Here is a 22,524-nt window from a genome sequence, read left to right as displayed (position 1 = left end):
TTCTTGGCTCTTCAGATATTGGAATGGTCAATGTCCAAATGCAAGAAGAACTGATAATATCCAGGCTTTGGCTGAAATTGATGAGTATTATTCAAGCCACATAAATGCCAAGCACTCCATTAAGAGACAAACTAAGCACTACCCATTGACATTCAACGGCCTTACAGTCACTGAATACCTGACTATCAACACCCTGCCAGTTATCATTGACCAGAACTAAGGAGTGTGAGGGGGAGTTGAAACGGTTTGCGATGGGGATGTGTAGTTGTTTGTTGCGAACCGAGCGTAGATGTTCCGCAAAGCAGTCCCCAAACCTGCAATTAAAGAAAATTGCAGCACAGGAACAGGCCCTTCGGCCCTCCAAACTTGCACCAACATGCTGCTCGTCACAACTAAAACCCCCTACCCTTTTGGGTACCTTATCCCTCTATTCCCATGCTATTCATGGATTTGTCAAAACATCCTTTAAAAGTCACTATAGTATCTGCTTTCTCGACTTTCCCTGACAACGAGTTCCAGGCATCCACCACCCTCTGTGTAAAAAATCCTGCCTCGTACATTACCCTTAAACCTTGCCCCTCGCACTTAAACCTGTGGCCCCTAGTAACTGAACCTTAAACCTCTGCCCCCTAATAACACTCACTGTTCTGGGGTGTCCCTACCATAAGTACTACAGTGATTTAAGAGGTGGCTTGTTATCACTGTCAGTACAGTTAGAGATAGGAAGTAAATGCTGGCTAAGAGAGTTTTACCCACATTCCTTTGAATGAATGTAAAACAATTTTTTTCCAAGTATTGGTTCAAAAAGTAACTGTGTGCATCAGGAGGGAAGTTCTCCCATGGGCTTGCATTAGTATAGAGGTGCTAGCCTCAGTGGCATTAGCTTCCCTGGTAATGTAATGCACCTGTTTTGAAAGAGGCTTATGACTGAACATCCTGAGTGTCTCTTGTTTCAAGCAACATGCCACTTCTGTCAGAGAAATTGGGATCCTGTGATGTACCTGAGCCCACAATTACTGTTTGAAATTTTAGGAACTGTATGGATGCTGCCTTCCCAGGGCTGCTCCCCCAGGTCACGCATAAATAATCTGTCTGCTGATGCCTTGGAAGACCCCATCCTCTGCAATTCTGGTTCTCACCCCACAGGGCTCGCTTCGCTGGTTCCTATGCCAGCCTGATTTTGAGGCCTATCTAGAGCTCTACAACTGTTTGCCTGATTTTTCTCAGAATTGCGGGGCACTCGTCATCTGTCTTCAGGGTGGCTAAATGAATATCAGGGTAGATCCCATGATATATTTCTGTATTTGTTACTTGAATGATTATGATTTAGTAGAAAAAGTTTATTTGTTTAACACTGGGCAGACAAACATGAAATGGAATATTAAATGTGGATAACTTCTCAAGGGGTCCTGTCATAACTTTATTGAGTACTTTGTGTCAAATGTCATTCTTTGTGTTTGTATGCATAGTCAAACTATTTGAAAAGTTCACCACACAGTCTGTTCCAAAAAAAAATTGAACATGACAGAGTTTGTACTGCAATACCAGTTCTGCCTTTTCAGTAAATTTTCATGACTCCAATTCACATCAGTCTACTACTTTCAACCATTAACATTTAAAAATAATAGCATTTGGCTGCCAGATTCTGTTTCATGTACTAATTGTTACTTACTTAAAAATCCCTGAAATGTTGTTGAAATATTGGTATTCTGCAGTGCCTGGTGATGTTTTGTAAGGGAGATAGAAAAGAAAAAGAGAGGTGATAGTTCAAAGACTGACCTGTGAACTTCCACTTCTGTATCTGGAAACTTGGTGCAAGGTCAAATCCTTGTAGTTGCCTTGTTGCTACAGTTAGTCTCAACCTTACTTTTCACAACATGCAGGCAGCAGGGATCTCGGTATGTAGCCTTATTAAAGGAATTTTTAAATACATTTCTTTAAACTGTATTTTAAGTGTTTGTAGAGCTGACTTTGCAAAGGTTTTTCCATGCATGTGCCCTTTTCCCTAAAACTCTCCATAACTTCTTTGAGCAATGGCCAAACAATTTTTATTTCTGTTTTGGAATGTTTGATATTTTAAAGTACTCTGAGTATGTTTGCATTTCTGCGTTCCACAGTTTGTGTTAATTAATCTGACTGATGTATTCGATCTCCAAGGTTAATTATGGCCCCTTTGTAAGATTTGTTGTTATTTAGCTTGTTTCCTTATAAACAGGACCAGTTCCTGAAGGCTGCACCTTTATCCGGAGGAATGGGAGCACACTTGATGCAGAAAATGGGGTGGAGACAAGGAGAAGGGCTGGGGAAAAACAAAAATGGACCAGTAGAACCTATAGTCGTTGACTTCAAGATTGATCGTAAAGGTGATGACGTTCTTTTATCTTCAGTTTATGCATGCAATGGGAAATATAATTGCTTGACAGCAGCAAAACTGATGTGGTGGTCTCACAGACATTGTTAATGTAGAAGTATAAGCTTTTCATGCAGATTATTCAGGTGAGAGTCAGAAGCATAATAACTTACAAGCCCATTCAGATCAGGTTCTATAAACTTTAACACATCATATAAATGATACTGGGGCAAATGTCTTTGTCAAAGCAGCTCCGAGAATAGTGCTCTGTGTGCCAAGAGTACATATTAGAAAAACAGACATGTACAATTCACAATTTCTCATTTATCAAGAAGAAAATGTATGGGTGGTATAAGGCACACCTTTCAATATACTTTGCACAGGGAACATTAAAAATGAAAATGTATTCCATTGTGGTCTCCACCACTTTACACTGTTGTTCATTCCTTTACTACATCTTTGGTTTCTTAATCCATGTCCAGAAATATGTGCACGCAATGCCACATGCTGTTCCTCTTCAGTGACAAGAAAAGGAAATCACTTTTCTAAGGAACAAGTGGAAAACACTGCACTGTCTTTGAAAATCTTATAGCTTTTTTCTAATTCTTTGAGGGCAGATGCATTGCCATAATAACTCGAACTAATGGTAGTGTAACCAGTGATTCAACATGATCATTGCTGTATCGATCTGTTGGTATTATGCATTTTGGGACCTCAAAAATATTAAAACAAACATGACATTCCAGTATTTAAAGTTAGCAGTGTTGAAAGTTAACATTATATCAAAATAAGTTTAGTTGATTTCTTGCACAGATTAATGGCTTCCATTTATGCCATTTTAGGTCTTGTAGCTGAAGGTGAGAAAACGCATAAGAAACCTGCAAACTTTGCTACAATGAAGGATCTGTCAGGTATAAATTCCTGTGTGATGTGTAATCCATTACATATTGATGTTTTGTTGATATGAAAACAAAATACTGTGGGTAGTGGAAATGTGAAATAAAACAGAAAATGCAGATCTGACCGCGTCTATGGTGAGCTGTTTTAAGTTGAAGATTTTTCTTCAGCTGACTTGTCATCAACATTCTTCAATGTTGACCACAAACTTAACTAGTTTGACTGCATAAGTACTGTGGCTGCAAAAGTGATCAGAGTCTGGGAACACTGGCACATAGCTCACTTCTTGACTTCCTAAAGTCTGTTCTCCATTTTCAACACACAAGTCAGGAGTGTGAGAGAATACTCACAACTCACCCCCCACAGTGATCGAGAACGCCGTTGACTGCGTCTCCCGCATTTCCCGCAACACACCCATCACACCCCGCCCCTGCCACAACCGCGCAAAGAGGATCCCCCTCGTTCTCACCCACCACCCCACCAACCTCTGGATACAACGCATCATCCTCCGACACTTCCGCCATCTACAATCCGACCCCACCACCCATGATATTTTTCCATCCCCAACCTTGTCTGCTTTCCGGAGAGACCACTCTCTCCGTGACTCCCTTGTTCGCTCCACACTGCCCTCCAACCCCACCACACCCGGCACCTTCTGCTGCAAACGCAGGAAATGCTACACTTGCCCCCACACCTCCTCCCTCACCCCCATCCCAGGCCCCAAGATGACCTTCCACATCAAGCAGATGTTCACCTACACATCTGCCAATGTGGTATACTGTATCCATTGTACCCGGTGTGGCTTCCTCTACATTGGGGAAACCAAGCGGAGGCTTGGGGACCGCTTTGCAGAACACCTCCGCTTGGTTCGCAACAAACAACTGCACCTCCCAGTCGCGAACCATTTTAACTTCCCCTCCCATTCCTCAGACGACACTTCAATCATGGGCTTCCTGCAGTGCCACAATGATGCCACCCGAAGGTTGCAGGAGCAGCAACTCATATTCTGCTTGGGAACCCTGCAGCCCAATGGTATCAATGTGGACTTCACCAGCTTCAAAATCTCCCCTTCCCCCACCACATCCCAAAACCAGCCCAGTTCGTCCCCTCCCCCCACTGCACCACACAACCAGCCCAGCTCTTCCCCTCCACCCACTGCATCCCAAAACCAGTCCAACCTGTCTCTGCCTCCCTAACCTGTTCTTCCTCTCACCCATCCCTTCCGCCCACCCCAAGCTGCACCTCCACCTCCTACCTACTAACCTCATCCCACCTCCTTGACCTGTCCCATCTTCCCTGGACTGACCTACCCCAACCCCCCCCACCCCACCTCCCCTATACTCTCCTCTCCCCCAACTCCTTTTCTCTCCATCTTCGGTCCGCGTCCCCCTCTCTCCCTGTTTATTCCAGAACCCTCACCCCATCCCTCTCTCTGATGAAGGGTCTAAGCCCGAAACGTCAGCTTTTGTGCTCCTGAGATGCTGCTTGGCCTGCTGTGTTCATCCAGCCTCACATTTTATTATCTCTGAGAGAATACTCCCACTTATCAGGAAGCTCATCAAATTCAGTTTATTCATTTGTAGGATGTGTCGTCACTTTGCAAGGCCAGGTTAAGTGACAGTTGGTTTCTTCTGACCGTTGCAGTTTGATGCTCTCCATTGTTGTTCCAAATAGAAAAGGTCAGCAGGAAAATTGCTGAAACACTTTTCCAGATCTAAAAGCTTTTGGAAAATAAGGTTACTACCAAACATGGGTGCATTAGTAGACTTTTCTCTTGGCATAGAACCTGACTGGAGAGTAAGCAGAGGCTACACACAACAGAACAAGCTGCTAGAAGAGGGAGGAGGAAAAGAGAAAGGGAGTTGGAGCATTGACAGTTTGTTTCAGCTCTATTTCATTTGATAACAGGACCTGCACCCTGAATTGAACTCAGCCCCACGTCTCCCTCTATTACTGTCACAATATAAACTATTCAAGCTAAATTCATCAATGAAATCATGGTGTAAAGCATATATAAGACTATAAGAAGTAGGAGTAGAAGTGTGCCAATCAGCCTATTGAGTCTGTTCTGCCATTGAATGAGATTGTGGCTGATCTGATTACACTCGACTCCACTTTCCTGAATTATTCTTATAACCCTTGATTCCCTTGCTAGTTTAAAATCTATCTTATCTTGGTCTTGAATATATTTCTTAACTAACAACTGTTCAGTTTATTCCAGGTGTGGTTTGACTAGTAGTCTGTATAGATTTAGCAAGACTTCTCTATTTTTGATACTCTGTCCCCTTCACTCTCACCTGCTGAACTTCTATGCCAGCATTTTGTGATTCATGCACAGTGAAATTTTCACCTCCGTGAAATCCCTCAGTGTGCAACTTTGGGCCTTGTAGATGATGGCCAAGCTCTGGGGATCCCTACTCTCTGACCTGGTCTTGAAAGCACTCTATTCATAAAGTGAGCCCAGTTCAGCTTCTGGTCAATGGCAACCTTCAGAACATTGATAATGAAGGTTTCAGTGATGGCAACTCCATTTAATGTCAAGGGGTGATAGTTAGTTTGTCTCTTATTAGAGATACTTGGCATTTGTGTGGCATGAATGTTACTTGCTGCTTTTCCAGCCTAATTCTGGGTCTTGGTGCATTTGAAATGGTGTGCTGCAATATCAGAGGAGCCACAAACATTGCTGAACATTGTGCAGCCATCAGCAAAGATCCCCGGTTCTGACCTAATGACCTCCTGACCTATTCACTGCTCCACTTTTTACTTCTTGCTTTCCACATGCCTTTGGCTTCTCTAGTGCTCCTACGCGATGCTTGTGATCCAAGTGGCTGCAACATGGCCTGGGCAAGTCTGTGGACTTTCAAAGGCGGGAATGCAACTGAGTCTGCAGGATGCTTTTGAGGTCAGAACTTCAGACTGCAGTATTCTGGCATGGCCACCAGCAGACTGGGATTGGCTGTCTGCATTGGCAAAATGGCTTTGGAAAGAGTGGCTGAGAGAGACAGTGGGTTTGTGTGCCATGCAAGTGCTGCCTTTTGCTGGGGTGTAATTTCTGTAATTCTAGAATTCAGCTGGAGGGCAAGTTGACAGACTGTGTGGGATGGAGGCGCTGGTTTTTATTCTTTTTATTTTAACTTCCTTTTGATGCGTTATATTCTTCTGTCTCTATATTTTGGGACCCTCAGGTTGGATTTACTTTAGCTAACTGGCTACTAATTTAGGAAACAATTAAATAGATACATGGCAGAACAGTGGTGTGTGATAACTACAATGCATTTCAGTCCCGAACAAAATACCGTGGATGCTGAAAATCTGAAATAAAAATAGAAATGCTGGATAAAAGGTCTGGCAGCATATGTGAAGAGAAAAACAAAGTTAATATATTAAGCCCAGTATAAATCTTCAGAACTGAAAGGGGCTAGAAAATAGTGGTTTTTATATTGTTGACAGAAGGAAAGGAAGAGTGAGTAGAACAAATCCTGTAAATAGACAAAGGCTGCAAAACAAAGGAACTTGGAGATATTTGTGCACGAAATACAGAAATCTAGCACAGGGGTGCAGCAGGTAATCAGGAAGGCTAATGGAATGTTGTATCTTATTTCAAGGGGGTTGGAGTGTGAGTAGGGAAGTCTTACAGCAAGAGGTGCTGGTAAGATCACATTTGGAGTACATTTGGTCACCTTATTTAAGGAAAGAGATCATTTCACTGGAGGCAGTTCAGAGAAGAATCAGTGGGATGCTCCCCAGTATGAAGGGATTGTCTTATGGCCAAAGGCTAAACAGATTGGGATTCTCCTCACTGGTGTTTAGAAGAATGTGAGGTGATTTCATTGAACTATATAGGATTCTTAAATGGCTTGACAGGGTAAACACTCACAAGATGTTCCCTCTCATGGGAGAGTCTTGGAGCAGAAGGCATAATCTCAGAATTGAAGCGTAGTAATTTAAGACTGAGATGAGGAGGAATCCCTCCACACAGAGCGTTGAGGGTTTTTGGACCTGCTTGCCAAGGAGATCTTTGGGGCTAGTGTCCTTTTGTATATTTAAAGTTAGGATAGATTCTTGATCAGTAAGGGAATCAAGAGGAATTGGCAGGGGAAAAGGCAAGAAAGTGAGGTCATGAGGAATATCAAATCAGCCATAGTCCTACTGAATGGTTGAGAAGGCTCGAGGACCCAAAAATGATCTACTCCTATATCTATTTCTTATGGCCCTGTGGTATGAAAAGGAGAAAATGGGATGTTATACTGAGACCGAAGCCTACAAGACACAGTCAGGGTGATGTCAGAAAAATAGAGGAAATATGTAATGCTCTGGAGTGTGGAACTCACTATTGAACTCTGAAGGCTGTAATGTGCCTATGCAGATAACGAGGTGTTGTTACTCAAGTTTGTGTGGAGCTACATTTAGCAGTGTTTGGATGGGAATATTATTATTGACACAAGGTGATTTATTGCAAAGGTAAGTACTTGGGAGGTTGGGATCATTCCTCTGGACTGAGTGGGAGTTTTCAGCTGTGGTTATGCAGTCTAAAGCTGTGGTGCCTGCGGGCTTGCGATAACAGGGAGTGGAGCTGGATGAACTCAGCAGGCCAAGCAGCATCAGAGGAGCAGGAAAGCAGACGTTTTGGGCCTAGACCCTTCTTCAGAAATGGGGGAGGGGAAGGGGGTTCTGAATTAAATTGGGAGAGAGGGGGAGGCGGATAGAGGAGAAGTAGGTGGAGAGGAGATAGGCCGGTAAAAGAGGAGGGGATGGAGCCAGTAAAGGTGGGTGTAGGTGGAGAGGTAGGGAGGAGGTAGGTCAGTCCAGGGAGGATGGACAGTTCAAGGGGGCGGGATGAGGTTAGGAGGGAGAAGATGGGGGGTGGGGCTTGAGGTGGGAGGCTAGGATAGGTGGGAGGGAGGACAGGTTATGGAAGCGGGGACAAGCTGTGCTGGTTTTGGGATGCAGTAGGGGGAGGGGAGTTTTGAAGCTTGTGAAGTTCACATTGATACATTGGGCTACAGGGTTCCTAAGTGGAATATGAGTTGCTGTTCCTGCAGCCTTCGGGTTGCATTGTTGTGGCACTGCAGGAGGGGGATGGACATGTCGTCTGTGGAATGGGAGGGGGAGTTGAAGTGGTTCACGACAGGGAAGTGTAGTTCTTTAGTGCGAACCGAGCCTAGGTGTTCTGCAAAGCGGTCCCCAAGCCTCCACTTGGTTTCCCCGATGTAGAGGAGGCCACAACAGGAACAGCGGATGCAATATACCACATTGGCAGATGTGCAGGTGAACATCCGCTTGATGTAAGAAGTCTTCTGGGGGCCTGGGATGGGGGTGAGGGAGGAGGTGTGGGGGCAGGTGTAGCACTTCCTGCAGTTGCAGGGAAAAGTGCCGGGTGTGGTGGGGTTGGAGGGGAGTGTGGAGCAGACAAGGGAGTCATGGAGAGTGTGGTCTCTCTGGAAGGTTGATAAAGTTGGGGAGGGAAAAATGTCTTTGGTGGTGGGGTTGGATTGCAGGTGGCGGAAGTGTCGGAGGACGATGCGTTGGATCCAGAGATTGGTGGGGTGGTACGTGAGGACTAGGGGGATTCTGTTTTGGTTTTTATTGCGGTGGGGGGAGGTGTGAAGGATGAGTTGCCGGAAATGTGGGAGACACAGTCAAGGGTGTTCTCGACCACTGTGGGGAGAAGTTGCGGTCCTTGAAAAATGAGGACATCTGAGATGTACGGGAGTGGAATACCTCATCCTGGGAGCAGATGTGGCGGGGGAAAAGGAATTGGGAATAGGGGATGGCATTTTTGCAGGAAGGTGGGTGGGACAAGGTGTATTCTAGGTAGCTGTGGTGGGCTTGAAATGGATATCGGTTTCTAGGTAGTAGCCGGAGACGGAGACAGAGGTGTCCAGGAAGGAGAGAGAGGTATTAGAGATGGCCCAGGTGAACTGGAGGTTGGGTTGGAAGGTGTTGGTGAAGTGGATGAACTATTCGAGCACTGATATAGTCACCAATGTAACGGAGCAAGAAGCGGGGTTTAGGGCCAGTGTAGGTACGGAAGAGGGATTGTTCCACGTAACCTACAAAGAGGCAGGCATAGCTTGGGCCCATGCGGGTACCCATGGCCACCCCCTTTCTCTGTAGGAAGTGGGAGGAATTAAAAAAGAAATTGTTGGGGGTGAGGATGAGTTTGGCTAAGTGGATGAGGGTGTCATTGGAGGGGGACTAGTTGGGCCTGTGGGACAGAAAGAAGCGGAGGGCCTTTAGGCCATCTGTATGGGGAGTGCAGATGAATAGGGACTGGACATCCATGGTAAAGATGAGGCGTTGGGAACCGGAGAATTGGAAGTTCTAGAGGAGGTGGAAGGCATGGGTGGTGTCACAGATGTAGGTGGGGAGTTCCTGAACCAAGGGGGAGAAAATAGAGTCCAAGTAGGATGAGATAAGTTCGGTGGGGCAGGAGCAGGCGGAGACAGTGGGTCAACTAGAGCAGTCAGGATTGTGGATTTTGGGGAGGAGATAGAAGCGGCCGGTGCGGTTATGGGGAACGATGAGGTTGGAGGCTGTGGGTGGGAGGTCACCTGAAGTGATGAGTTTTTGGATGGTTTGGAAGATGATGGTTTGGTGTTCGGGGGTGGGGTCATGATCAAGGGGGCGGTAGGAGGAGGTGTTGGAGATTTTCCAGCTTCAGCTTGTAATTTGTGAACTGGAGTCTGAACTGCAGATGATGTAGAGCAACTGGATAATCTAGTGAGATTTACCTGAACAGTTTATTCTGGGAGGCAGTCACACTCCTGTGCCTGCAACTCAGGCAGATGTGGGGCTACAGCATCTTTTGATAGAGGAACCTCAACTATTGACTTTGATCAGTAGGCACCAGGTATATGCAACCTGGGTGAATGAACAAACTAACCAAGCCACTTTAATGCAGTATGCCCTCCAAAACAGAGTGGGGGAGGGATGTATGTAAAAGAATGTGGTAGTGAAAGGGAACAGCATAGTCAAAGTATACTATTGACTATGCTGTTCCCTGCAGCCACGGCCAAGAATTCCAAAGGCTATGTTGCCTGCCTGGAAAAGGACATCTCGCAGCTGGGGACAAACCTGGAATAGAGTGGTCGGGTGGGGTAAGTATCTGGTTGTTATGGAACCAATGGCATAGGTAGAACAGGGAATGATATTCCATGAAGAGAGTTTGTGGAGTTAGGGTCCAAATTAAAATGAAAAATCTCAATGTGATCATCTCTACAATGTTAAGGCATTGGCACATAATTGGCAAAGGTCAAACAGATATGTGGCTTGGTGGTGTGGGATGAAGGCTTTTCAATTCCTCGGCCACTGGTGCTACGGGGCACAGGGATGTGTTCGTATTCTGAAGCAGGGTCATTGGACCTGAAATGTTAACTCTGCTTTCTTGCTACAGATGCTGCCAGGTGTTTCCAGCAATTTCTTTTTTGTTCGTGAGCTGTTCCATTGGGAATGGGCTGTGCTTATACCAAGACTGGGATTGGTATTCTTGAGAATTGTCTGACTAAGACTGTGAAGTAGACTGTATGACCATACCATATTTGGAGTCCGCTCACCCTTATTGCACTATTCTTCACAGTTTCTAAGGTCAAATGCACTCCCATGATGCTCCAAATAGTGTTCACTCCCCTTTAAGAGTTGCAAGCTTGCTTTAATAATGCTCAGAAGATACAATTTTGAACCCATTGCGTATGTGTGCAGTAAATGATTGACACATGAAACACTGGCTATAGGCAGCACAAAAGTTGACTTACTGCCTGCATTTCTTTGAACACAGCATAGGTTAATCTTACCTTGTAATTCCTGCCCAGTTTAGCCTCTAACTATTTGAAATTTAATGTGAAATTGTTATTTTTCATTAGTCTATTTGGGCCTTTTGTGGCTGAGTGACTGTGTGCCTGCATCTGAGCAAGGAGGCCTGGGTTCAAGTCCTACTGGATCCAGAAGGTTAAGAAAATAACTGGACTGATTAAATTCCATTCTTCTGTTATGTATTCCACAGGAAAACACCCTGTTTCTGCATTGATAGAAATTTGTAACAAGAGAAAATGGCCACCACCTGATTTTCTGATGGTCCATGACAGTGGTCCTGATCATTGCAAACATTTTTTGTTTAAGGTGAGCAAATATAATGTTAAAATTCTCATTTAAGTTTTAAGATTTTTTTCCTCTATTTTTCTCTTCTTAAAATTCATGATCAACCCTAACCCTATTGCAAAAATACAATGTGGAGAATTTCTGAAGAAGGGTCCCAACCTGAAATGTTAGCTTTCCTGCTCCTCTGATGCTGCCTGGTCTGCTGTGTTCCTCCAGCTTCACACTGTGTTATCTCTGACTAGCATCGGCAGTTCTTACTACCCCTATTGTAAATAGATGCTTTCAAAAATTAACACACATAAGACATCCTCACCTGTAATTAGAATACATCCAAGTTACTAATTTATGAAGATCTTGGCATCAGTATGTCTTTAAATTACAGAACTTTTGCACATTGTGGGCATAACACCTCGTAAAACCAAAGCAATGTAAAATGGAACACAATGATTTTAATACTCAAGCTATAATTAGTTGTTTCATGGTACAGACATGATTTGTTGAAGCTTTTCATCTTGCACACATCAAAACACATTACAATACAGATTCAAGGGGATCACCGACATTTTACATCGCATGGGCAGAGAATACTGAGTGGTTGGGAAATGGAAGAAGTTATTGCCATGGAGAATGTACACAAAGCCTGGCAGGTAAGTGTCAATATTTAAATCAGGTCAGAAATCATACAACACCAGCTTATAGTCCAACAGGTTTATTTGAAAACACAAGCTTTTGGAGTCTCAGTCCTAACACCTGAATAAGGACTGAGGCTCCGAAAGCTTGTTTTCAAATAAACCAGTTGGACTATAACCTGGTGTCATGTAATTTCTGACCTTATCCACCCTAGTGCAACACCAGCACCTCCACATTGAAGTTTAAATGAGGCAGTGGTAATTTGAGTGGTCAAGACATTGTTGAATTCAAGTAGGAAGTATATATACATGTTTTGCCGTCAAAGAACAAAGATTAGTATGCATTAATGTCATGTCCATTATAGGCAAGCCCCACTGACAAATGTAAATTGGTTGTCAGCAATCACAATTAGGATCGTGAAGTAAACATTGTCCAATTGCCAAATCTAATGTTGGACACAGCATTTTGCTAATGTTGGGTGATTGCATTGTCAGTAGCCTTTTCTGAACATTATTCTCTTCATGCCGTATAAACATTGGTATTCTTTATACTTGAATTTGTGAAATAGCCTGTTAAATGCAAGATGAAAAGCTTTGATAAAATGTGTATTTTTTTCATCAATTCTAAAGCTGTAATGTTGAAATTCTGGGATGGTAATGGGAATTGAATGTGCTGAGAATCACAAAAGTAGTGCCTCATGTGGAGGCTGACTGCCACACATCTTGGATAAGAAAGTTAAGTTCAACCGAAACTATTTTCAAATAGATGTTAGTTTCCTAAGTTTGGAATAGAGTGGAATAGAAATAAAATTGAGATTGCTTCATTCTAGTGCAGCTTAAGCTTTGTAAAACTATGCATTAATGGAACGACTCTAGGTTTGTTAGCAAGCTATAAATTATTTATGAAGTGAGCCCAGCCATCTTGTTATAAAGGAAATTTAGATAATAAATCAGGAACAGGGAAATCATTCAAAATTATCCTTCTGAAAACTTGTGTACATTAGCAATTTTGTGGCTAGAGGCCTGGCTTCTGCTAAACTCGATATGTGTATATAACTGCAGATGAAGTTTTATACTCTCAATGCATACTTTTCATCAGGTGAACAACTGCCTAATTTGATTTGGCCAAGTGCATACATCTTTGCAAATCAAAATCCATGACTTAAATTTGGATAAAAAGTTTTAAAAATAAATTGAAGTATTTGCAACAATATCTACTTTAAGACATTCTAATTTATAGTATGTGTTTCTGACAGGTGATGATCAATGGCACAGAGTACAAACCCAGCCTACCTAGCCCTAACAAGAAGCATGCTAAGGCCTCAGCTGCCACCATTGCACTGCAGGCCCTGGGGCTTGTTACAAAAGATGGTGGTAATTCCACCTCAGATGATGCTACATAAATTATCTGCCATTAAATTGTTCAATTATGTAAATAAAGATGTTTTAAGTTAGCTATTATACAATTTACTCTTTTTACAAAAGTGATTAATTTCCATTGTACATTTGTAAGTACCCATCTTCAATAAAGCAATTTGTGGTTTTTTTCCAGTAGTCCAGCTTTACATAAAATTGATGGCAACGCTTAGAATTCAGACTTTGCCAAGAAGTCTGAACTGTAATTTTTACAGGGATTCTCCTGAAACCTGGCAATTGCACTATTTTTGAAATATTGGGACAAGATTAAGCCAAAAAGCTATAACACAACTGGTCTGTACCCCAAGTACGTCTATCTGCTATCTAACTCATCACAAACAAAAAATCCTTGCATCACATTTTTTGAAATTAAATAGATCTAGCCCGTTTTTGTGGGAGACTTGTCCCAAATTTAAACCATATTTTCTGTGGAGTTTCTGTTGCACGTGTGTCAAATTTACTGTCTGGAAGTGTGCTGTGAATTAACTTTACAGTTTGCTTGATGCAAACATTTTGATTTTGGTCCACATCATGAGATGAAGGAATCAACATGTATATGTGGTAGCTAATCAATCAAGGTACACAAAGGAATGTGACTGCAAATGCCATTGTGTCTGAATGGTAGTAGAATGGATTTGTCAAGGCACATCGTGGATGAGCTAGTATCCAGAAAGTGGCAGGCTGTGCTCACTTTGATATTTCATTTTAACCGGAGTACTTGCATTGTGTTTGTTCCATTGGACCCAAGTTCATAAAATTACTAACATAGCTGGAGCAGGGTATGAATTGAATTTTGAAAATGTAAGCTTGGATGCGTTTGCTGCTGTTGACTCAATAACTTTGAGGAAACACCACAGGGGAGCCCTGTATAATTGTCCAGAAATATCCAAGTGACAAACAGAGCTCAATTTTTCCAGGAAAAAAAAAATTACTTTTGATGCCTAAATTCAATCATAGTGCAAATGAATAGTGCAATAGTTTGTGTGGCAGGTGAGTTTCAGGAAAAAAAGCCCAACAAATTTTAGTAGTGAATATAATTCTTTATAAACAATATATTTAAGCAGATTTAAGCAGTTATAAAGGCAGTGTCTCCAAAAGTGCATTTAATGTCTTTAATTTGTCCAAAATACTTAGTGATAACAAGTAGGTTTTAATTGAAAACTAAGACCTTCTTCACAAAAACATTTAAGTCCAGGTTTTTCATGCCTGGCAATAGTTTTACATTTATTGGAACAATCTAAGTAATTACAGCAAGACTTTTATTAACTAGCACTTGTGGAACCAGGAGTGTGCCAGTTGATCAAAAGGTTGACAAAGTAGAAACATATTGTAGGTGGTCTGCACACCACTATTTATAGCATAAATCACAAATAATTAAAATTTGCTTTATATAAAACTTAAATAAAGAGCCTTCTCTCTTGCACCATCAGCTGACTATTCTGACATTGTGGAGATTGTGATAATACTGTAAGCTTCCAGTATTTCAGGCAAAAAATGTTTTTGCTGGTTGATCAAGAGTACCAGTTAAAACTTTAGCACAGCAAACTTACGTTTTAGATTTGCAATTGCTTCCTGCAGACATCTTCTGCTTGATCACTGACTTCACAAAGTAGGCTGCTGTTTTCTACAAACTGAAATGTCTTTGTCTGCATCATTATTGTTTACAGGTTAAATCAAACATTTAACCTTGATCACAATGATGTGCATACAGGAAAGCGAGAGGCTGAAACAACTCTGCTTTACAGTTAAAACAATAATGAGTAAAATGACATACAATAATCATATTTACATGGTTTAAAAATAGACTTGCATGAGCCAGCGTAGGGCTACAAGGTTTATCCTTTGTTCAAAGAGTGTTTATATAACAACCAATAAGTTTTTAAAAATATCATATTTGAACAGGTGAACATCCAAATGAACAATGGAGTAACTGACGTAGAAATTGCATTTCCTTATTTGTCTATTATCTGAGTAAACAGGGATGTTTAAACAAAAAAGCCAAATGATTAAAATTATATATTTTTATCCTGTCAAAAGGATGAATAAAATAACTGTCTGCAGAACCTCATGCAAACAGATAACAGACTATTTTGTGAAGTTAGACATTGATATGGAACAAAAATTTTACAACTCAATCAAGTTGGAGTTAACTTGACAAGATTAATCAACAGTTGAATATTTAACACTAGTGAACCTGAAGGCTATTATAGTTTACTGTCAATGACCTAAAATTAAATAAAGAAACTTGAGATTCTGGACATAAATTCACAGATATTGATTATATGTATTTATTCTATGTAAAATAAAAACTAAATTCCATTTTGTTAAACAACCACTCTGCCTCTTAAAGACAGTAGTCGTCAACCAACTTAATAATGCCACACCTTTTCCAAAGAGTACAGTTAGTTAGTTTAGTGGACTGAGATCTGACAGGACAGATCTCATGTGGTGCCTTTTCAATTAAAATCAAAGGAGGCATTTCCAATCAGTTCGAGACAAAGATAATATTAAAAATATGAAAAGCATTTAAAAATAAACTCATTATAACGTGGCCAATATAAATGTAAAATACTACATTAAGGACAGGCCAAGAATGTGGTCACTTAGTACTGTTTGTTGGTCCCTCATTGCTTCAGTTGGCTTTCACAGACAAAAACTCATCTGTACTTAAGACTTGCAATTGTATACTGCTTGACACAAATAAAAGTATCTAGGGACAGACCAATCACGCTACCGTTAAAATTGCTGGCAGAGTTTACAGTTTCCAGGTATATTTGTAGTCGTTCATTTCTAGATGCTTCAAAGAGGATTTTCCAAATATTGGCTTCTGCATCAGTTGATTCAGTGTTTCAGGATGTAGACCACTATTGCGTAATTCATCTGAAGATAGGTCCTGTGAAAATCAAAGGATCAGAACATCCCAAACTGCTTTATGACAGCATGTGAATAGCAAAGAATTCAAATTATTGTCTGTATATTAAACACAAAAAATTGTATTTTGCACCTTTGACAGGTGGCAAACAATCAGTACCAGGTAATTAACTGAACATAAGCCCTTTACCCAATTGTAAATGCTGAAAAGAGGCACTTATATAAAACTTAAGCATTTGGTCTTGGCCTCATCGGAAGGAGCAGAAGACAAAGAGTGCTGATTAGTTAGCAAGTCACTACTGAATCTCCAAAGCGACATCTTGTTCAAAGGACGGGAACTTCATTTAAAAAAAAGAGTTAACATTTGTAAATATTCCCCATATTGGCGCAGAATGAGTCCTGGTGTATGAATGAATGTTACTTCTAGTCAACACAATCAAGCTGGATTGAATATCTAAAATTGGTTGTTAGTGTAGCTATTAACACATTCAGGATTTTTCTGCAAGTGCCACCTGGTCACAATCACATTACCTCCACCCATACTTTGTATGTTTATCACAACTTTTATCAATGATCCTTGCTGTTTTTTTGTATTAGAATAAAAGGATAGTATTTACATTTCTACAATACAAGTTTGAGATGAAGTCAAACCTTACATGGTTCATTTACACTCAATGAGACATATCTTCATATGCAAGGATCTGCTTAATGGAAACGACAAAAAAGTGTACAAATTTTGGGCAGTCTTTTATTTAAAACATCACCTGGAAGTTCTTGAAGATTTGTAGCCTGGGTTGGAGATGAAGTTGTTGGCTTGCTCACTGTACAGACATTTTGTCACCATGCTAGGTAACATCATCAGTATGGCCTCCAATGAAGCGATGTTCTACTCCACTTGGTATTTATAAGATCCAGTCTGTTAAATTGGGTTGTGTCATTTCCGATTCTGTTCTGCATGGGTTTGTGTATGGGGTCTAATTCCACGTTTGTTGATTGCATTACGGGTTGAAAACCAGGCCTCTAGGAATTCCAGTGCACCTCGGAGGTTGGTTTTGAGCTAGGATGGTCATGTTGTCCCATGAAGTTGCAAAAAAGCTGCCCTTCAAGTTCTTATGTATCTTTCCCCTCTTACGTTAAACTGATGCCCCCAAGTCGTCCATTCCCCAAACCAGGGAAAAACAGAATGCATTTGCCCTATACATGACCTTATACACTTCTATAAGATCCTCCCTCAGTCTCCTATGCTCTAAAGAAAAATGTCCCAGCTCACCCAACCTCTCCCTTCAACTCATTACGAGTCTGGCAGCATCCTTGTAAATTTCTTCTGCACTCTTTGCAGTTTAGTAACATCTTTCCTATAGCAAGGTGACCAAAACTGGACACAGTACTCCAAGGGCGGCTTCACCAACGTCCTGTACAACTGCAGCAAAACTTCCCAACTTCTATACTCAATGCCCTGACTGATGAAGGCTAGTGTACCAAAAGCCTTCTTCACTGCCCTGTCTACTGGTGACTCTACTTTCAGAGAACTGTGCTCCTGAAGTCCAAGGTCCCTCTGTTCCACTGCACTCCTTAAGGCCCTACCATTTACCAGGAAGTTCCTACCTTGATTTGACTTTCCAAAACACAAGAGCTCACGCTCTTTGTATTAAACTCTATTTGCCATTTCTCGGCACACTTCCCCAGATGATCAAGATCCTGCTGCAATTTCTGATAACCTTCCTCACTGTCCTCTATACCGCCTATGTTACTTACTAATCCACAAACTTACTAATCATGCCTTGTATATTGATAGAGATAACAATGATTTGGATGACAAAGAGTAGTGGGGCTGGCACAGGCCTCCAGTCTGACAAACATCCTTTCACTACGACTCTCTGCTTCCTACCATCAAGCCAATTACGCATCCAATTTGCCAGCTCTCCCTGAATTATATGCAGTCTAACCTTCCAGAGCAGCCTACCAGGTGGTACCTTATCAAAGGTCTTACTGAAATCCATACCACCCTGCCCTCAGCCACCTTCCTGGTCACTCCAAAGAACTCTAACAGATTTGAGAGGCATGACCTCCCATGCACAAAGCCATGCTGATTACTCCTAATCAAACCCTGTCTTTCCAAATGCATATATATCTTATGCCTCAGAATCTTCTCAAGTAACTTACCTACCACAGATGTTAGGCTAACTGGTCTGTAATTCCTAGGTTTTGTCATTGCAGCCCTTCTGGAACAAGGGCACAACATTTGCTACCTTCCAGTCTTCCGGGACCTCACCTCAATGATGATGCAAATACATCAACCAGGGCCCTTGCAATTTCTTCTCTAGCCTCTTGCAGGATTCCTGGATATATCTGGCCAGAGCCAGGAGATTTATTCACCTTCATACATTCTAATATGTCCAACACCACCTCCACTGTGGTACGGACTGTCCCTAAGATATCGCCACTAACTTTGCCAAGTCTTCTGGAATTTCTGTCTGGTAAACACAGAAATATTCACTGATGACCTCAACCACCTGTGTTTCCGTACATACACATCCATTTTGCTCTTTGAAGGGTCCCATTCTCTCTCTAGTTATTTATTTCCTTTAACATACTTAAAGAATCTCTTTGGACTCACCCTAATCTTCTCAGCCAAGTCTATCTTGTGCCCTCTTTTTTGCCCCCTGATTTCCTTCTTCAGTAAACTCCTGCGTCGCCTATATATCTCCATGGATTTCCTTGATCCCAGCTGCCTCCTTTTTTCAGTTTAAAGCCTCAATATCTCGTCATCCAGGGTTTCCCTACTCCTGTCAAACTTGCCCTTCACCATCACAGGAACACAAACCTTGAGCTCCAGCTATCACACTTAAAGGTCTCTTTGCCTACAAACAAACTTCCAATTAACTCCTACAAGCTCCTGGCTAATTCCACCAAAATTTGCCTTGCCTCAATTTAGAACTTGAACGTGTGGATCAGTTTTGTCCCTCTCCACAACTATTTTAAAATTAATAAAACTACGGTCACTGGTTCCCAAAGTGCTCCTCCACCGTCACCTGTCCAGCTCTATTTCTCAAAAGTAGGTTGAGTTTTGCTCCTTTCCAAGTAGGGCCCTCTATATACTGCTTCAGGAAATTTTCCTGAACACTTAGATTCCACCCTATCCAAGCTCTTAACACTATTGCAGTCACAGTTTACATTAGGAAAATTAAAATCCCCCACTATGACAACCCTACTGCTCTTGCAAATCTTCCAAATATTCCTACATATTTGTTCCTCTAATTTCCATTGAATGAGGGCCTATAGTACAATACCAATAATGTCAGCATCCCATTCTTGTTTCTTAGCTCCACCCACAAAGCCTCACTAGATGATCCCTCAGTTAATTCATCTTACTACTGCCATGATACTCCCCTTAATCAAAAATGCAGCAGCCCCTCTCCTCTTTCCACCATCTCTGTCCCTGGCACATTAAGCTGCCAGTCTTGTCCGCCCCTTAGCCATGTTTCTGTAATGGCTATAATATTCCATTTCCACATACCTATCCACCCAGAGTTCATTGACCTTACCAGTCAGCCGTCTTGCATTGAAATAGATGCAACTTCATCTAACAGGTATTCCTCGCTGCTTGTCATGTTTTGGCCTGATGTCTCTTCATCTTGCTATTTCTGATTACTGTATCTCTTTCCAGCCTTGTACTTGCCTCCCTATTGAGGACCCTAGCCCCTGCCATCTAGTTTAAATCCTCCCTTGCAGCACTAGCAAATCTGCTTGTAAGGATATTGGTTCCTCTCCAGTTCAGGTGCAACACGCCCTTCTTGAACAGATCACCTCTGCCCCAGAAAAGATCCCAATGATCCAGGAATCTGAGTCCCTGCCCCCTGGACCAATTATTTAGAGAAGTCTCCCTGATGACATGTAGAAGATGCATTTTGCTAAACCCGCAGGATCTACTCCTCATTAGAATGAGCCGCTTAAACAAATATCATTGCGACGGCTGTCTTACAACCACTGCAGGGTGGCAGTCATGGAGTAAACAACCATCAAAATGAATCCAACTACTGTAACAAGTCTCTCCTGTTCCTAAAGCAGCCAGTTATACTGTTCTCAAATTATAAATATTGACACTGGGGAGAACTTTAATGCTGTTCTTCATTTTTTACATGCTGCCAAGAGGGTGGTTGATTTAACGTCTCATCTGAAAGATAATGCTCTTTACATGGCAAATATTTTAATGGAATGGAATATTGGTTTTCAAAGTCTCTGCAGAGGTTCCACAAAACTGATTTTCAAACTCAGATAGAGAATGTCATAATTAGCAGATCAACCCAACATCACTCCCAACAACAGTTCTCACCACAGTGGATAGGCGTTATAATAACATTTCAAAAGGGAGAAAACGTCTTTTGAAAGCTACAGGCTTTTTAAAAGATGAAAAATTAAAGTCTCTTACCTTGTTTTCATGTTGCTCCATTTTAAGGGCTACATTTAAAACAGAAGTTGGTTCATGTGAAAGAAGGCTGGCTGTGAATCTTCCTTTCTGTGCCGACTTCAGCATCAGTGTCAAAGAGTGCAGTGAGTGAGGCATGATGGGACCAGTGATTTCAAGGCTGTGGGAGTCCATCATTCCAGAGTGATTCTGTGACCTTACATTAATGCTTCGGGCCTAAAAAATTAATTGGAAAATTACATTGCATACCAACATATTATTTCTCTCTCTTCTGGCAGGTGGTAGTGGTATAACGGCATTGTCAGTGGATTAGTAATGCAGAGTCCAAGGTAATGCTCTGCATACATGGGTTCAAACCCTAATACAGCAGATGGTGAAATTTTAATTAAAAAAAAACCCCACTGTCAACTGTCGTAACAATCTGCTTCACTAATGCCCTCCAGGGAAGGTAAATCTGTTGTCTTTACCTCATCTGGCCTACATGTGACTCCAGACCCACAGCAATGTGGCCAGCTCTTAACCACCCACTGAAATGGTCCAGCAAGCCATTCACTTGTATTTAATCACTACAAATCTAATAAGAAGAATAAAATTGGATGGACAAACTAATATTGGCCAAGGCATACAAAGCCCCGTTGATCCTGAAAAGTGTTCCTGATGAACACATGGGTCCTTTTGTCCTACAGGCAACAGTCTGACACTGTCATTCTTACAAAATTTTCATTCAGACATCTGAAACCCTTCATAACTGAAAGGACAAACTTGCACTGTGCCACTGACACTCCCCAACCAGCAGTACATAAAAGGGATTAATTACTTCAGGTTAGTTGCTGCTGCATGTCTGTATTTCAAGTTGCAAAAGTCAAAAGGAAGTGGTGAAACAGGATTTTTGTTTTTTTACTAGCTTCAAGTATTCTGCACAAACCAATTTGGTAGCAGATCTTGAGTGCACTTTAGTAATTTCCCTTGGAATAGAGCATCCCTTCTAAACAAATGGATTGCAAAGCAGTACATTCCTGGAAAAGGAAGTAAAGTTAGCAGGTATGCTCCCAGCGTGATACATATGGGTGTCACGGGAGCAATTCTTCTCAAACAGCAGTGAAAATCACTATAGGAGCCATTGGCTTTAATAAGGATGTTCCTCATTAAATAGACTTACCGTTCCAGCCTCAGCGCAGGGCAGTACAGCACTGCCACTGGTTGAGCTGATGACCATCTTAATAAACTTATAAATCTTACGCCTCCAGACTGAAGTTATTTTCAACATTTTTTAGATTGCCAACCACCATTGGCAAAGGAGTGGTTAGGAATGGCAGTCAGTAAAGCTCTCCAAGCAGAGACAAGCAGCTAGAAGTGTACTAATTTGGTAGGATTGCAGGTCTTCCATGGTGTAGAGTGTCATTAACTACACAGAAATTGTTTAGTGGGTGCTGCACGTCATTGCGAACTACTTGTAAAACACAACACCCCGTCCTTTTTGGGAGGCAATCCAATTTAGCCATTATCTCATTCCATCCTATGCTTCCAGATTACTTCTAATTAAATAGGAGATGTAATTGTTTATACAGACTGTATCAGGACAAAAAAATTTACCAGCAGTTGAGTGAAAAGTGCCCTTTTCAACAGAAATGTCAACCATATGCCTCAATTGGATAATTTACGATCCAGGTATGCTAGAGCAAAGTAACTCTCTGGAACTGGTTGCTGTAGCAGCTAAAACAGGCAGATCTCCTGTTTCTGTTCAATACTTCTTTCACATGATTGGACGGGTTAGAAATCCTGTGTCAATCATAGGAACATAATTTATAATTTATTTAAAAAACAGGTATGGAAAGGAC

At 41.7% G+C, this 22,524-nt stretch overlaps 2 protein-coding genes across 8 annotated transcripts in view; one reads left to right on the top strand and one right to left on the bottom strand.

Moving 5' to 3' along the window:
* Window positions 1-13,489, top strand: part of LOC125457038 (protein SON-like) — a 44,614-nt gene extending 31,125 nt beyond the window's left edge. For 2 of the 7 annotated variants that reach the window (XM_048540728.2, XM_048540727.2), the window contains exons 11-15: window positions 2,216-2,363; window positions 3,193-3,261; window positions 11,250-11,365; window positions 11,887-11,991; window positions 13,230-13,486. In XM_048540728.2, the coding sequence (XP_048396685.1) occupies window positions 2,216-2,363; window positions 3,193-3,261; window positions 11,250-11,365; window positions 11,887-11,991; window positions 13,230-13,376 (585 nt within the window). In that variant the 3' untranslated portion in view covers window positions 13,377-13,486. Of the gene's footprint in view, window positions 1-2,215; window positions 2,364-3,192; window positions 3,262-11,249; window positions 11,366-11,886; window positions 11,992-13,229 lie in introns of all 7 variants that reach the window. The other 5 variants (XM_048540729.1, XM_048540731.2, XM_048540732.2 and 2 more) reach the window with 5 other exon arrangements.
* Window positions 13,490-14,465: 976 nt separating this feature from the next.
* Window positions 14,466-22,524, bottom strand: part of LOC125457113 (protein downstream neighbor of Son) — a 28,341-nt gene continuing 20,282 nt past the window's right edge. The window contains exons 9-10 of the mRNA XM_048540846.2: window positions 20,690-20,902; window positions 14,466-16,282 (exon numbers count right to left, since the gene is read on the bottom strand). Of these exons, the coding sequence (XP_048396803.1) occupies window positions 16,145-16,282; window positions 20,690-20,902 (351 nt within the window). The 3' untranslated portion in view covers window positions 14,466-16,144. The remainder of the gene's footprint in view (window positions 16,283-20,689; window positions 20,903-22,524) is intronic.

Source organism: Stegostoma tigrinum, chromosome 12 (assembly GCF_030684315.1).
Source record: "Stegostoma tigrinum isolate sSteTig4 chromosome 12, sSteTig4.hap1, whole genome shotgun sequence".
Classification (NCBI taxonomy): Eukaryota; Metazoa; Chordata; class Chondrichthyes; order Orectolobiformes; family Stegostomatidae; genus Stegostoma; species Stegostoma tigrinum.
Note: the sequence above shows the minus strand (reverse complement) of the source record. Positions and strands in the feature narration are given on the sequence as shown.